A 14,364-nucleotide genomic window follows, 5' to 3' on the forward strand; every position below is an offset into this window, starting at 1 on the left:
GTCTGCATAAAATTATATTTTGTCTGCCTTCTTACTGAGTCTAGAGTCCTGCATCTAAGCTTTGCTTGGACTTTACTTTTAATGGAATTAAATGCCAACTTCTTAGAGATGGATGAGCCATCCTGCTGGTAAACCCTGTGGAGTTCTTGTTTTTCATTTAGCAGCTTCTGTATTTCCCCATCATTTTCATCAAACCAGTCTTGGTGTTCCCTTGTGTTCTGACCCAGAAGAGCAAATGCAGTGCTGTACACCAGATCACTGAAAGCTGCACACTCCTTTTCTGTATCACTGTGTGAACTGTGTGATGGCTCAGTCTTCCCTCCAAATTAGCAACAAACTGTTCCTGCTCAGAGACACCCATCTCTTGACATTAATTCTTCTAGTATTCATTTTGCCTTGGAGCTGCCTCTTTGGTTGAATAGAATACTTGGCTGGGGGGGGGGGGGGCGCCTGTAATAGCCAGATAGGTGGTTAGGTGTGTGACTCTAGCATCTGCTGTCAGCTACATGTTTGCAAAGGAATTAAGATTCCTTAATTTTTATGTTAGAGGGAATATTTAGATAAAAGAAAGTTTTTGGATAATTCCAGTTTCATGGCCTAATTTAAGATAATTACAGTTTCAAGGTCTAATTCAAGGTCTAATTCCTTAGGAAAGGAATGTGAATCAGATAAAGAATCAGGAAAAGGAAAATCTATGGTATATTTTGGAAGAAAAAAAATTCATTTTGGTTAAGGATGTTTGAGTCATTATTGGAATGAAAGCAAAAATGTCAAGACTTTTTATTTTAAGACCTATGCTGGGTACATAGATCTTTTGTACTAAGATGATTGTTAAATGTATATGTTACAAGCTTAAGTTGAGTTTACTCATGTAGTGAAATGGTTCTGGAAGTTCATTGTGTTTAAGTGAAGTGTGGATGTCAACATGACAGTGAATAAGGCAAAATGTAAATTTTAATAAGCTCCAGAATCTCATTGTCTTGTGATGAAAACGTGTTTTGGTCTGAGTAAAATGTTAAGTAGTTTCTTTACCAGAAGATAAGGTCTCAACTAATCACCTGAGCTGGAGAGGACTTTTTTGGAACAGATTCAGAAGATATATAGGACATCTGATATCTCCAGGGAGAAGAGAAGAGAGAAGGAGAGACACTGGACCAGTTCTCTCACCTATGTGTACATTATGTAGTCAGGGGAGCTGTCCCTTTTGATATCTGTAACTTCCCCTTGGTTCTGCAATCAACCCCTATTTATGGCCCTCTCCTTATAGATAAGGTATCATATCCTTCATGAGTCTATATAACCTCTCCAGGGAGAATCCTGTCTCTGATTTAGAGAACAGGGTATTAGTAAAGGGCAGGAAAATCCAACTAACAGAAGTCATTGCCCAGTCTTTTGGTGTGGCTAACTGTTGGACTTGTGATGGTCCACAGAAGTTTGAGAGCTGGCCTTGGATGCCAGTCCCCTGAGTCTGACCTAGATTCTCAGTTCCTGGTCAGAGGTGCACTAGGGCACAGGATTCTGGTCCAGAGGAGAGAAATGCCAGTGGCATATTTCTGTGTCAGGTCAGGGTGACTATTGTCTACACCGGTCTAGACAGGATATTTTCCTGGGGAGTAAAATGTCTGTGGATTTCTGTTTGGAAGCAGGGTACACATATTCTAGATTGTACAACTTATCAGAGATAGGTGGACTGAGACTCATGTGAGATGTAATGATGGTACCTGGATCCTTTGTCAGGACGCATTATGACAAAGAAAACTGTGATCACCATTGCATATATATATATATCCATCTGCCAAAGATTGGTCAGGGAGTTGTTAACCAGACTTGTGGGCCTGCAACCTAGGCACAGGATGGGAGCTAGGGCTCTGGAACTCCAATTTATATGCTGATTAGATTCTAAACTGTAGATCACTAAGGCCCTAGGGCCTAGTCATGGCTGACTAAACCATGCAAACAAGAGAGTGAGTTAATTCAACATAGAGTTATTTTAGACAATCTGTTGATTGGAGAAGGAGGAATTTGTGGTAGATTTAATCTATCAATTTGCTGCCTAAAGATAGATGACAATAAGCAAGTAGTAAAAGGAATAAGCAAGGACATCAGAAAGTTGGTATGTATTCCCATACAAACCTGGAAAATAGGCTGGGTCCATGCCTGAGAATGAGCAAGTAAAAATGTTAATAGAAAAAGTCAGTGGTCATGTCAAAAATAAGGATTGTGATTTAGGAAAGATCACTAATAGGTATGGAACCCAAATTCTTATCAAAAAAGAAAAAGGGGGAATTGTGAGGAATATGGGATGTTTGAGTCCCACCAGAATGTGAAGGGAGATTGTTAGACCCAAAGATTGGGGTCTGCCAGTAATGGTGACTTTGGGCAAGTATGTGAATGTAAGACAAAGGCTTGGCCTTGTCCTGATTTAAACCTGAGATTAAATCAAGTCTACCCCACCTAGTTCTGAGTTAATGTAGGGTCTACTTCCTTCACTCCTCCTTTGCACATGCTCAAGAAGATTACTGTTCCTTTCCCTGTGCTCATTAGTATAATATGGAGAAAATTTATGGGACAAATGTACCAATTAAATTGTGACCCCAGCCAGTGATTGGCACAAAAGGGAGAGGGATCAACCTCTCAAAGTGCATATAAGACCTAGCATTTCCAGGAACTGATGCCCCTCTCCCCTTATTTTAATCATTCTGGACTAAGTATTCACAAGCCATTTATAACATTAAGATTGAAGGGATTTTTCTCCCCTTTATTTCCTCCTTTAGGGATCAGACCTTGTAAGTCATTCAGTCTTTGATAATGATAGTGGGCTCATCCTCCAGAAACATTCTCCTACTTCTTAGGCAAAACCCTACAGGACTAGGAGGGTTTATTTCTGATTAATGTGTAAATAGAATCTAATCTAAGTGAATTCCAACTTGGACACACTTTATCCAAATAGCTGAGTCTCATGATCAAGCCAAGTCTACTACTGGTGGAACTGAAGGCTTCCAGCCCACCTCTTCCTCATTGTTTGTTCACCAATTAAAGTTAGTCTCTGCCTTTCAGGGGCACCCATTTTTCCAAAGGCATTTAAGCATTTGCTGACCTCCATAGTTTTGTCTTTGGTTATTGCGAGATCACTGCCCATTTGCTTATTGTTTGCTAGCTTTATCAATAAATTGATTATCAGTTATCCAGAAACTCCGTCTCAGGTTTTTTATGAGCCATAGCTGGACAATTGTCTATCTGAAAAGAACAAACCTCCAACTCAGGATGTTTTAGCAGTCCATGTAGCTACACAAAAGGTGAGGAAGACCCCAGGAAAAGGGCAGGGCCTTGAGGCCATATCGGGTGAAGACAAGTGCAAAGGGTCAGGATGGTAGAACCAGCCAGTGTTCTGAGCATGGAGGTTCTTGTTTAGGCTGGCATTGGACTGGAGCCTCTAAGGGCATCTTCCCCTGGTGGTTGTGGTCTTGTGTCCTTCTCCAAGGGATGATGATCCATCATGCCCACAATGGTCCTCAGCACTTTGCCTATGGTGGGTGCTTTAAGTACGGTGGTTTCATGCATTCATTCATTCATACATTTCCCTCTTGCTCCTCTAGGGTCCCAGAACTGACCCAGAATGAGCAATGTGCAGAACCTGCTGCTAGAATCCCTCCTAGGGACAAAACATGTGGACTGTGCTGCCATCATCAAGCTTCACAAGCGGACTGTCTTGGTGTCCTCACCAGGGTTTAATGTAAGAAAAGAAGATTGGGGTCAGGGTTGACTAGTGCCTGAACACTGAGCCCCCATCACTGAATCTCTGGGGGACCAGGACAAGGCCCTGATCCTCTCCTGCCTCAGTTTCCTCAGTCATTCAATGAGTTCATAAGAGCCCCCCTTTCCTAAGCTGATTGTGAGGAACAAATGGGGTCTTTTTGGCAGATCACTCAACCTAAGGTTGGCACAGAGGAGGCCCTTAATAAATGCTGCTCCCGTTCCCCCCTTTTGCCCTGTCAACTGCAGTTAACACCCAATGACATCCGTGTGCTTGTGAATGGATTCTCCAAGAACCCTCTTCAAGTTCGAAGGGAAGGATTCTACTTCAAGGAGAAGTATTACACGTGTGTCAGAGCAGATGAGCGCTCCCTTTATGCCAAGAAGGTATGTGACAGAGTGGCATGGGGGCCCTTGGGCAGAGCTGGGAGGGTAAACTTCACCTCTGCAAGAGAGGTGGAGATGGGAGATTGATAGCATTTCTAGAGACTCTGAGTCAAAGGGCATGGCCTGTTGGTTATTTTATGTCCTAATTCCAAATTGCTTTGGGTGAACCAATTTCTATCTTCACCAACCATTAATTGTGTGCTTGTCATTTTGTCTTCTCTAAGAAATGAGTCACCTCAATTTGTTTAATCTGGGGTTGTTATTAACCCATTATGATTTTGATTACTGAGCATTTTCTTTTTACTTTAATGAACTGAACAAACATCAAATAAAATGAGCACTTTCACAGTCACATTAGAATAGGAAATTTGGATTTGAAATGAAACTGACTGTAATGGATAGCTTTATTATCTTTTTTAAGTAGGAAAATTCAGCTTGTCATGCTCTTCTGCTTGTCTATGCTTCCTTCTGTAGAGTGCATTTTTTTTAGGTTTTTTGCAAGGCATTGGAGTTAAGTGGCTATCCCAAGGCCACAAAGCTAGGTAATTATTAAGTGTCTGAGATTGGATTTGAACTCAGGTATTCCTGACTCTAGGGCCAGTGTTCTATCCACTGTGCCACCTAGCCACCCGCTTACATTTCTTCTTGAGAAACTCCCTGTTCATCATGGCTTTGGCCCTGTATGTGTTGGGGATTAGCTCTTGGTCTTATAAATTGGAGTCAGTTTCTTCTCTGTCTTGGATAAGGGTCTGAGTACAGGATTTTCTAGGTCCACAGGTAGGGAAGGTAGGCAGAAGCTGAGAGGGGGAACCAGTCAGTCAATTCAAGAATCAGGGAACATTCCTGAGACACACATTGGGAGCCACCAATGTAGAAAAGGGGGATGTTAATAGAGACTGAAGGAAACCAGGTAGTTCAGTAATCAGAATTGAGAAGGGAGAGTATTCCAGGGTTGTGGAACACCAGAGAGAAGACCCAGATGTAGAGGGTCTTGTTCATGGAATAACCAGAAGGCCTGAGGAAATATTGGGAGTGAGTTGTAAGAAGACTGGAAAGGAAAGAGGAGGCAGCCACATTTTGAAATGGCTTTGAAAATCAATTAAAGCAATTTGTATTTGATCCTGGAGGCCATGCGGGGACCCTCTGGGGTTTTTTCAGTGGAGCAATACGTGATTAAAGAAGTTCACTTTACTAGCTGAATGGCAGATGAACTGGAGTGGGGAGAGACTAGAGGCAGGCAGACCCACCCCCAGGCTACTGCAATAGTCCAGGCATGAGGGGATGGAGGTCTGCACCAAGGTAGGGGCAGGGTCAGAGGAGAGAAGGGGGAAAATTGGAGAGATGGTGAGATGATGCAGAGGTGACATCAACAGGCCTTGGCACCATATTGGATGGGGGTGGGGGTGTGAGAGGGTGAGAGATAGTTAAGAGTTCAGGATGGGGGCAGCTAGGTGGCACAGTGGATAGAGCACCGACTCTGGAGTCAGGAGGACCTGAGTTCAAATTCAGCTTCAGACACTTAATAATTGCCTAGCTGTGTGACCTTGGGCTACCCCATTGTCTTAAGTAAATTAAAAAGAAAGAGTTCAGGTTGATTTGTAGGTTGGGAGCCTCAGGGACTAGGAGTTGCCCTCTACAGTAAAATGACATTTAGGACAGGGGAGGGGTTGGGTTAAGATTAGGGTTAGGAGTTCTGTTTTGTACAAGTTAAGTGTTAGATGTCTACTTTCAAGATTCTGAAAGGCAACAGTTGGATGTGAGGGGTTGGAGGTCAGCAGAGAGACAAGGGTAGATTTGAGAATTATCAGCATAGAGATGGTCATTACCTGTTAACCATATTAATTTTCTTAGGCTAAAAATTAAATAACAGAAAGCTAGTTTATCCATGGAGTTTTATACCTCTAACCCACAAGTGGAAGCCATGAAGGTAATGATCACCTCAAATTGGGAGAAAGGGGAAATATTTATGCAAAAACAGAGACTAGGAAAAATTATTAACCTCCTTTCAGTAGATTGACAATGAAGGATGCACAGGATCTCTGCCCAAAACTACTCCCCAAAGACTATCATCCTTGTATAATACTGTCTCATCTCTTTCGTTTCTTAATGGCAGGACCAGTCTCTCAGCTTCTGGATCTTTGTCCTCCTGAGTTTGTAATTACATAGGGGGAGATCCCTGGGAGTCTTGACTTCTTACCCAGTGGCGAGGTGACTCACAGGCTGAGTATTCTTTTTACCAGGAGCATAGATTTTAAGAAACTTATTATACTTTTACTCACCAAAGGATGGGAAATAGAGGAAGAAGATAAGAGGTCTCAGGGGACTAAGAGCTCTGGGAGACTACAATTAGAGAATATGATCTGATGGACAGGATCCAGCCATGGAGACTGAAAAGGCATGGTCAGAGAGGGAGGAGAACAGAAAGGGATAGGGTCCTGAAAATCTAGAAAGAAGAGAGAATCCAGCAACAGTGTTTAGACCTTCAGAGAGATCAAGAAGGATGAGAACTGAGGAAAGGCCATTGGCAATAAGAGATCACTGGTCACTTTGGAGAGAACAGTTTTGATGGAATGATGAGGTCTACATCTGGATGGTAAGAAGTTAAGAGAGGGCCCTAGTGAACGTAGATGGCCTTTTCAGCATTTTTGAGAAGTAAGCTAGCTAGGGCTGAAGAGATCCAGGCTTCTACTATGGTTGTCTGAGTCATAACATCTGCAGACTTCTCTTGGGAGAGAAGTCAGGCCCCCATCCCTTGACTCTTCCTGTGCCTGGTGAAATAAGGAGAGGAGGAAGGGGGTGAGGATTGTTTAAGCATCAAGCACTTTTTACCAATATTCTCTCATTTGATCCTCATAACAACCCCATGAGCAACACCCTGTTATTATCCCTGTTTTACAGTTTGAGGAAACCAAGGCAAGGTTTAAGTGACTTCCAAGTATCATCTTACCCACAGAAAACAAAGGCAGTAGAGGGGGGCAAAATGAGAGTATGGGCCTGGAGTCAGAAGAACTCAATTCAAATCTGGCCTCAGACTCTTCTGAGATGGGTGACATGGGCAAGTCACTTAAACCTTGCCCTAATCTCTTTTGGACAAGAGGAAGACTCTACATTTCCCAAGAAACCTCTAACCACACTTTCTGTGGTAACCAAGAAGCCTATTGAGAGGAAAATGATCAACTAGATTGTGGTCCACGAGTGGGACAGATTCCTCTAATGATGATGGATCTTGAGAAACACAGAAAGACTGCCACACACAGATACCAAGAGATGTGATGAGGGGCAGCTAGGTGGCATAGTAGATAAAGCACTGGCCTTGGAGTCAGGAGTACCTGGTTTCAAATCCGGTCTCAGACACTTAATAATTACCTAGCTGTGTGGTCTTGGGCAAGCCACTTAACCCCAGTGCCTTGCAAAAAAACTAAAAAAAACAAAAGAGTGGACATTATCCAAGAAAGTCAGATTCTGCACATGCTTGTTGATGCAGCCTCTCTTGCTCCTGGAGAGACATAGTGTCCCACTTGACCTTCTGGAGTTAGTCATGTGCTTGGGAGAAGCTTCAGAAAGACCCAAGCCTGCTCCAGTTATCCCTGTAGGCTACCACACCAGAAATTGTTGCCATCTGGGTAGATCAGTTGTCATGTGGTCCCAGAGAAATAGGCCTGAGCCCTTGGCCTTTGGGTTCAATCTGTTCATGGCCATGGAAGAGAGAGCTCCAGAAATGTGGGGAGCAGAATCTATATATATATTGCAGCCAGCCTAGGGCCTTAGGGGACTAGCCATCCTTTGTTCTGAAAGAACACTTGACTTGACTTTCAAGTGAACTGGATTTAAGTGAGACAGACCCTCACTCTCTACCCCAGAGTCATCAGCAGGATAGAGGTCAGGACAACTGGCAATAGGGGGAGCTCAGTCACATAGCAGTTTCTGAGGGGGAGCCATTAGATAGAGCCAAGGACTTTGGTGACGTTCCTTTTGGGGTCCTCAGGATCAGTTCCCAGGATGATGGCTGTGGGCCCTGGGATGGCAGCCTGGCCATTCCTGAGGCCCTTGGGTTCAAGGACCTGGGCTGGCTCCATCAGGATGTGAGGGGAGATGGTTGTCCGGCATTGGCTGCCTTTCTCTCTTGGATGGCCCAGCTTGCTGCTCCAGTAGGCTAGCTTGTCTGTCCTGGGGTGGGGGTGGGGGGCAGTTGTTGACAGTGAATGGAGCTGCCTCCTGCTTCTTCCCAGTTGATGGTTGTGAGGACCAGGATGGCCCGCTGCTCTGTCCTATCCCCAGCCTCCTTCAGCTGTGTTCCCCCCACTGTTGGGTACCACCCCCTTGCCCTCTTAAAAGGATAGTTACTTCAAAGAAAGTGCAAGAATAAATACATGTTCTCCCCTCCCCCCCCCCAATGTCTAAGGCAGTAAGTTCAGAATTGGCTCTTTCCCACTGATGCCAACAGTTCTTGGCCAGATGCACGCCACTACAAGATTAGTTCCTCATGGTGGGGGTCCTGGTGGTCCCTCTCAAAGGTTCATCCTTACTCCCTGAGGCTAGGCTACCTAAAACTCCAATTCCTGTGGCTCTCTCTCCAAAAACTCAGGATGTAGAAGGCTACACTCCTTCCTTTGAACAAAAGATGCCAGGCTCATTTCTTGGGGCTCTCTTCTTGCAGCCTTATCTCTCAGCAGACCTTAGGAATGCCCTCCCTCTATCACATAGCGGATCAGAACCTCTTAGATTTGGACTTCCACTCTGTCTCTGAGCCTCATCCTTTACCCATGGAGATTTTGTTGCTCTGTACCTGCATGCTTTCTCCAAGGAACCCAATGAATCACATGGCTCCCCTCTTTAGAGGGTCTGGGATCTTACCTGTTAAGCTTGGGGTTACCCAGAAGGCACCTTTCCAAGTGGGCTGCCCCTTTCCAGCCAAGAGACCATGACCAGGCCTGTGGCTGCTACCCTGTAGATGCTGGGGAGCCAAGGAGGGCGGGAAAACAGTTTGGGGGGGCTCTTATCTTTCAAGCTCTCCACAGCTCTGCTCCTTGAGTCATCGTCTCCACCAATGAGGAGAATTGTGGAGCCCAGGTTACAGTAGCAATAGCTGACCTCTACAAAGTGCTGGCCAGTCCTGTCCCCACCCCCCTTTTCACTCTAGTGTCCAAACCTTGCAGCATAATGCCAGGCAATTCAGGCATGGGACTATACAGTACTGACCTCTGAGGTCCAGTGCCCAGGTCAAGAAGGCCCTGCCAACCAGGCCTTTAGAGGATGGATGTGGCAGGGGACAAATAGGAGGTCTGGGATTGGAGAAGGGTCTCTGTGTCTGGAGCCAGAATCTTCTGCTTCTCCCTAGAACAACACAGGACTGGTGGTCGTTCAAACCCATCTCTACCTGCTGGTGGCCACATATAGAGAGGACATGTATGCCAGTGTGTGTGTGGAGGCTGTGGAGAAGCTGGGTAAGGGATGTGTGTGGGGACATTGGTAGAAGACTTTCACAATGGCAAGCTCATCCATCCATATGTGGCTGCCAAACTTTCATCCCCTGGTTTGGCAGCCTTCAGTAGCCCCTCACTGCTAGGGGGAATTGCAGCCTCCTCAGCCAGCTGTTTGAGACCCTGCCCAAGCTGCCTCCAAGGCCCTGTCTCACCCCCCCCCCCCATCTCCCTGCAGACCAGGCCTCAGGCCCAGAACTTCCCCTCCTCTCATAGGGAGCCTCCCCCATTGACCAGTCCATGGACACTGTGGGTCTCTAAGCATGTGGGCGCTGTGGCCTGCCTTTCCTGGAGGAACCTGACATTCCCAGAGAAGTGTTTGGATGGGGCATATTCTAAATACACAGTCAAGTGGGGAAAAATCTGTTAGGGCTTTTGGAAGAAGATGACTCTGAGGGGAGGGGGGATGGCACCCCAATCAGGAAGCACAGCTGGGTAGGCACTGGGGGAGCCCTGGAAGATTCTTGAGCAGAAGGCAGTGAAGACAGCTGTGGTTTTGGCAGGCCATTTCCTAAAATCACCAGGAAATGCCCAACCTGGTCCCATAGTGTAGGGCAGGGAGCGAGCCCCTCTGAATCCCGGGTCTGCTATGGTGGAACAGCAGGTGCTGGCTCTGATGACATGGGGGGTGAGTCAGATTTTAGCTGTTTTATTCCCTTCATCCTCAGCCCCAGTTCTTTCACACCTGGGTGTCCTTGGCCTCAAAGAATGGCTACTTGTAGCACAGTGAGCCTCCGAGACCTGACCCTGACCCAGGCTTCTGCCAGAGCTAAGCTGTGGGGCCCCCATAATTGCCCACTGCCAAGTCAGGACATCTCTCGTGTTTTCTTTTAGGTGACTACTTAAGGAAAAAGGGAAATTAATCCACTCCTAAGACTCTGAAAACCTCAACTCTCAAGAAAAACAATTGATCTTCAGAGGAAGGGTTGGGATAATGAATCATAGACTAGGTCATGGTCACAGGTAAAGGTCCTGTCCAGGGTCAGAAGCAGGGTTAGGGTTAACATTAGCAGCCTAGACTGTCCAGGGTTAAAGGAAAGAGTCAGGGTCAGTATTGGGGTTGACATTATAGTAAATAGCCAGGGTCAAGGTCAGGGTTGGGCTCAGAGCCAGGATTAGGTTGGGGATATGGTGAACAACCCAAACTCTCCAGGGGCAAGGTCAGAATTGGGGACGATAGTATAGTTGACAATTTGAACTGTCCAACATCAGGGTCATTGTTGAGGTTAAGGACTGAATTAGGACCAGTCTTCAAGTGTCCAGGGTCAGAATCCAGGCGTCTAACCTGAAGAAGCAACCCTCTTCCTCACCCCTCTTGACCAAAAGGCTGTTTCTCCAGGGCATCCTGTGTCACCCAGCCTCGGGATAGATGTGCTGCTTCCAGGGGAGTGGATTCTCTTGGGAGTGGCCTAGATCAGAGGGCCAGAGGACCCTCAAGCCAGGGCCTGAGGAGTAACCCATGGCCAGACTTGAGAATAGGAACTACAGTTGTTATCAAGATGGCTCTCTGGATCCCTCTCTGTGTGCCCTTCCCTCACGTGCCAACCAGACTTGGGGAGCTTCCCTGAGAGGTCGGTTGCTGGGCTCCTTAAAAGTCAAATAAACCCCTGTACTATTTCCTGTGTTTGTTTTCTGTGAGCAGGGGGACTTTTGACCTGGAGGGGAAGATAAGGCCCTCTGAGGGGGGTGGGGGAAGACAGGTTCATCCCCATTGCTGCTCCCTCATAGCCATCGGGGTGATCTGGAAGCAAGTGCTTCTTATTTGGTGAACAGGAGTGAGGAGGGCATCCTAGCCCTGAGCCAGGGCCCTCTACCTGCAGAGGGGGCACATCCTTCTAGGGTCCATTGGGAAGGGAGAGCCACTGTGTCTGGAGCCCAGGCCATTCATTTCCTGGCAGATACAGGCTGTCACTTCCCAAGGTTCTCCATGTCCCTGCTACTCCTCAGGGGAGCTTGGGACAGCCCAGCAATGAGCCGCCAACGTGGCCCAGTCCCAGGACTAGGACAGAACCAACTTGAGAAGGAGAGAGCCTGGCACAGATTCCACATAATGTTTATTCTCTTTCCTTCCAAGTGATCAGAGCTTCCATTTATCTGAACTCAGAGCTCAGCCCAATCCACTCACCTGAGATTGGGTGTGTATATGGGGCGGAGGTGAGGGGGGATCCAGAAACCTGTGAGGTGGATGTTATTTGCTATCCTTTTACAGATGAAGAAACTGAGGAGGGCATGCAACTAAGGAGTGCTTGGGGTAGGATTATGTCCCCAGTCTGCCTGACCTCAGCATCCCCCACTGCCTTCCTGAGGACTGTCTCTTGTCCAAAGGTTAGATGCCAGGTGTGGGTGTCTCCTTCCTGACTCACAGCAGTAAGCTGCAGGGCAGGTGCTCTGGCATACCAACTGGGTGGTGGAAAGTTTGGCTGGCTGTTGTCCGGTGGGATGAGTGTTCAAGGGCTGGGTGTTGCTCTGTTCCTCCTGAGGTCCCCAGGAGGGCAGGTCCCCTCCCTGCCCCACCTCTGAGGGTTTTAGGACATTAGAAGTCAGGCAACCCAAACTAAATGCAGGAACAGAAGAGGTTTACCTTGGAGAAGAGAAGACTGGGGTGGGGGCAGTGGGGAGAAGAGGCAGCCTCCCAGTCTGGGAGCAGGAAACATTGCTGTGAGGCCCTGGGGAAAGGGGCAGCCTCCCATATATGGAATTTTTTAGGGTGAGGCTGGACAATCACTGGTCAGATACATCCAGTTTGGAGACCCTTCCTCTTCAGTCTTGCATCCCTGTGTCCAAGTCAGGGTCTTGTACATGGTGGGTGCTTAATAAATGTGGTTCAGTTTCCTACCACATGACCTCTATAGTCAGCTGTCCTAGAAATGTGTGGAAGCCATTTAGATTCAATATTCTCCCTTATCTGAGGATTTTTTTTATTTTTAAAAAATTTCTTTAAACTACTAGAAATAATTAGTAACTTTAGCAAAGTTAGCAGGATATAAAATAAACCCTCATAAATCCCCAACATTTCCATATGTGACTAGCAAGATACAGCAGAAAGAGCTAGAAAGAGAAATCCCATTCAAAGTAACCTCAGACAAAATAAAATACCTGGGAGTCTACCTGCCAAGGCAGACTCAAAAACTTTTGGAAAACAAATACAAAACTCTTCTCACACAAATAAAATCAGATTTAAATACCTGGGCAAACATCAACTGCTCCTGGATAGGTCGAGCTAATATAATAAAAATGACAATTCCACCTGTTTAGTGCCCTACCAATCAAAATTCCAAAAAATTAATGAGTTGGAAAAAGTAAGGGAATTCATGGAGAAATAAAGTCAAGAATTTCCAGGGATTTAATGAATAAAAGTGCAAAAGAAGGAGGCTTGGCCCTACCTGATCTAAAATTATATCACGAAGCATCAGTCATCAAAACTGTCTGGTATTGGCTGAGAAATAGAGTAGTGGATCAGTGGGACAGACTAGGTGCAAAAGGAGATGATTAGAGTAATCTGTTTGATAAACCCAAAGAGTCCAGCTATTGGGATAAAAACTCTTTGATGAAAACTGCTGGGAAAACTGGAAGTTAGTATGGAAGAAACTTAGATTAGACCAACACCTCACACCCAATACCAAGATAAGATCCAAGTGGTTACAGGACTTAGACATAAAAAACAATATTATAAACAAACTAGAAGATCAAGGACTAGTTTACCTGTCAGATCTATGGAAAGGGAAGCAGTTTATGACGAAGGAAGAGATGGAGAACATCACCAAAAACAAACTAGATGATTTTGATTACATTAAATTAAGCTTTTGCACAGACAAAACCACTGTAACCAAGATCAAAAGAAATGTAAATTGGAAAACAATTTTTACTAGTATTTCTGACAAAGGACTGACTCATTTCTAAAATATACAGAGAGTCAAATTTTCAAAATAAACCAAGCCATTCCCCAATTGACAAATGGTCAAAGCATATGCAAAGGCAATTTTCAGCTGAGGAAATCAAAGCAATCCATAGTCATATGAAAAATTGCTCCAAATCATTACTTATTAGAGAAATGCAAATTAAGGCATCTCTGAGGTACCATCTCACACCTCTCAGACTGGCCAATATGACCAGAAAGGACAATGATCAATGTTGGAAGAGATGCAGGAAATCTGGGACAGTATTACACATTGTTGGTGGAGCTGTGAACTCATCCAACCTTTCTGGAGAGCAATTTGGGATTATGCTCAAAGAGCAACAAAAATGTGCATCCTCTTTGATCCAGCAATACCACTACTGATTCTATACCCTGAAGAGATTATGAAAAAGGGTAAAAACATCACTTGTACAAAAATATTTATAGCAGCCCTGTTTGTGGTGGCAAAGAATTGGAAATCAAGCAAATGTCCTTCAGTTGGGGAATGGCTTAACAAACTGTGGTATATGTATGTCATGGAACACTATTGTTCTATTAGAAACCAGGAGGGATAGGAATTCAGGGAAGCCTGGAAGGATTTGCATGGACTGATGCTGAGTGAGATGAGCAGAACCAGAAAAACACTGTACACCCTAACAGCAACACAGGGGTGATGACCAACCCTGATGGACTTGCTCATCCCTTCAGTGCAACAATCAGGTACATTTGGGGCTGTCTGCAATGGAGAATCCCATCTATATCCAGATAAAGTACTGTGGAGTTTGAACAAAGACCAAAGACTATTACCATCAAATTAGGGGGGAAAGCATTATTATATAATTTTGATAT

General features: G+C 45.4%; 1 protein-coding gene across 5 annotated transcripts in view; it reads left to right on the forward strand.

Annotated features, from left to right (window-relative positions):
- Positions 1-11,238, forward strand: part of PFN4 (profilin family member 4) — a 38,272-nt gene extending 27,034 nt beyond the window's left edge. For 4 of the 5 annotated variants that reach the window (XM_074194616.1, XM_074194623.1, XM_074194653.1 and 1 more), the window contains 4 exons: positions 3,597-3,733; positions 4,003-4,140; positions 9,479-9,584; positions 10,455-11,238. In XM_074194616.1, coding sequence (XP_074050717.1) covers positions 3,617-3,733; positions 4,003-4,140; positions 9,479-9,584; positions 10,455-10,483 — 390 coding nt within the window. In that variant the 5' untranslated portion in view covers positions 3,597-3,616 and the 3' untranslated portion in view covers positions 10,484-11,238. Of the gene's footprint in view, positions 1-1,782; positions 2,114-3,596; positions 3,734-4,002; positions 4,141-9,478; positions 9,585-10,454 lie in introns of those variants that run through there. The other variant, XM_074194643.1, reaches the window with a different exon arrangement.
- The last annotated feature ends 3,126 nt before the right edge of the window (positions 11,239-14,364 follow it).

Source organism: Macrotis lagotis, chromosome 1 (assembly GCF_037893015.1).
Source record: "Macrotis lagotis isolate mMagLag1 chromosome 1, bilby.v1.9.chrom.fasta, whole genome shotgun sequence".
Classification (NCBI taxonomy): domain Eukaryota; kingdom Metazoa; phylum Chordata; class Mammalia; order Peramelemorphia; family Peramelidae; genus Macrotis; species Macrotis lagotis.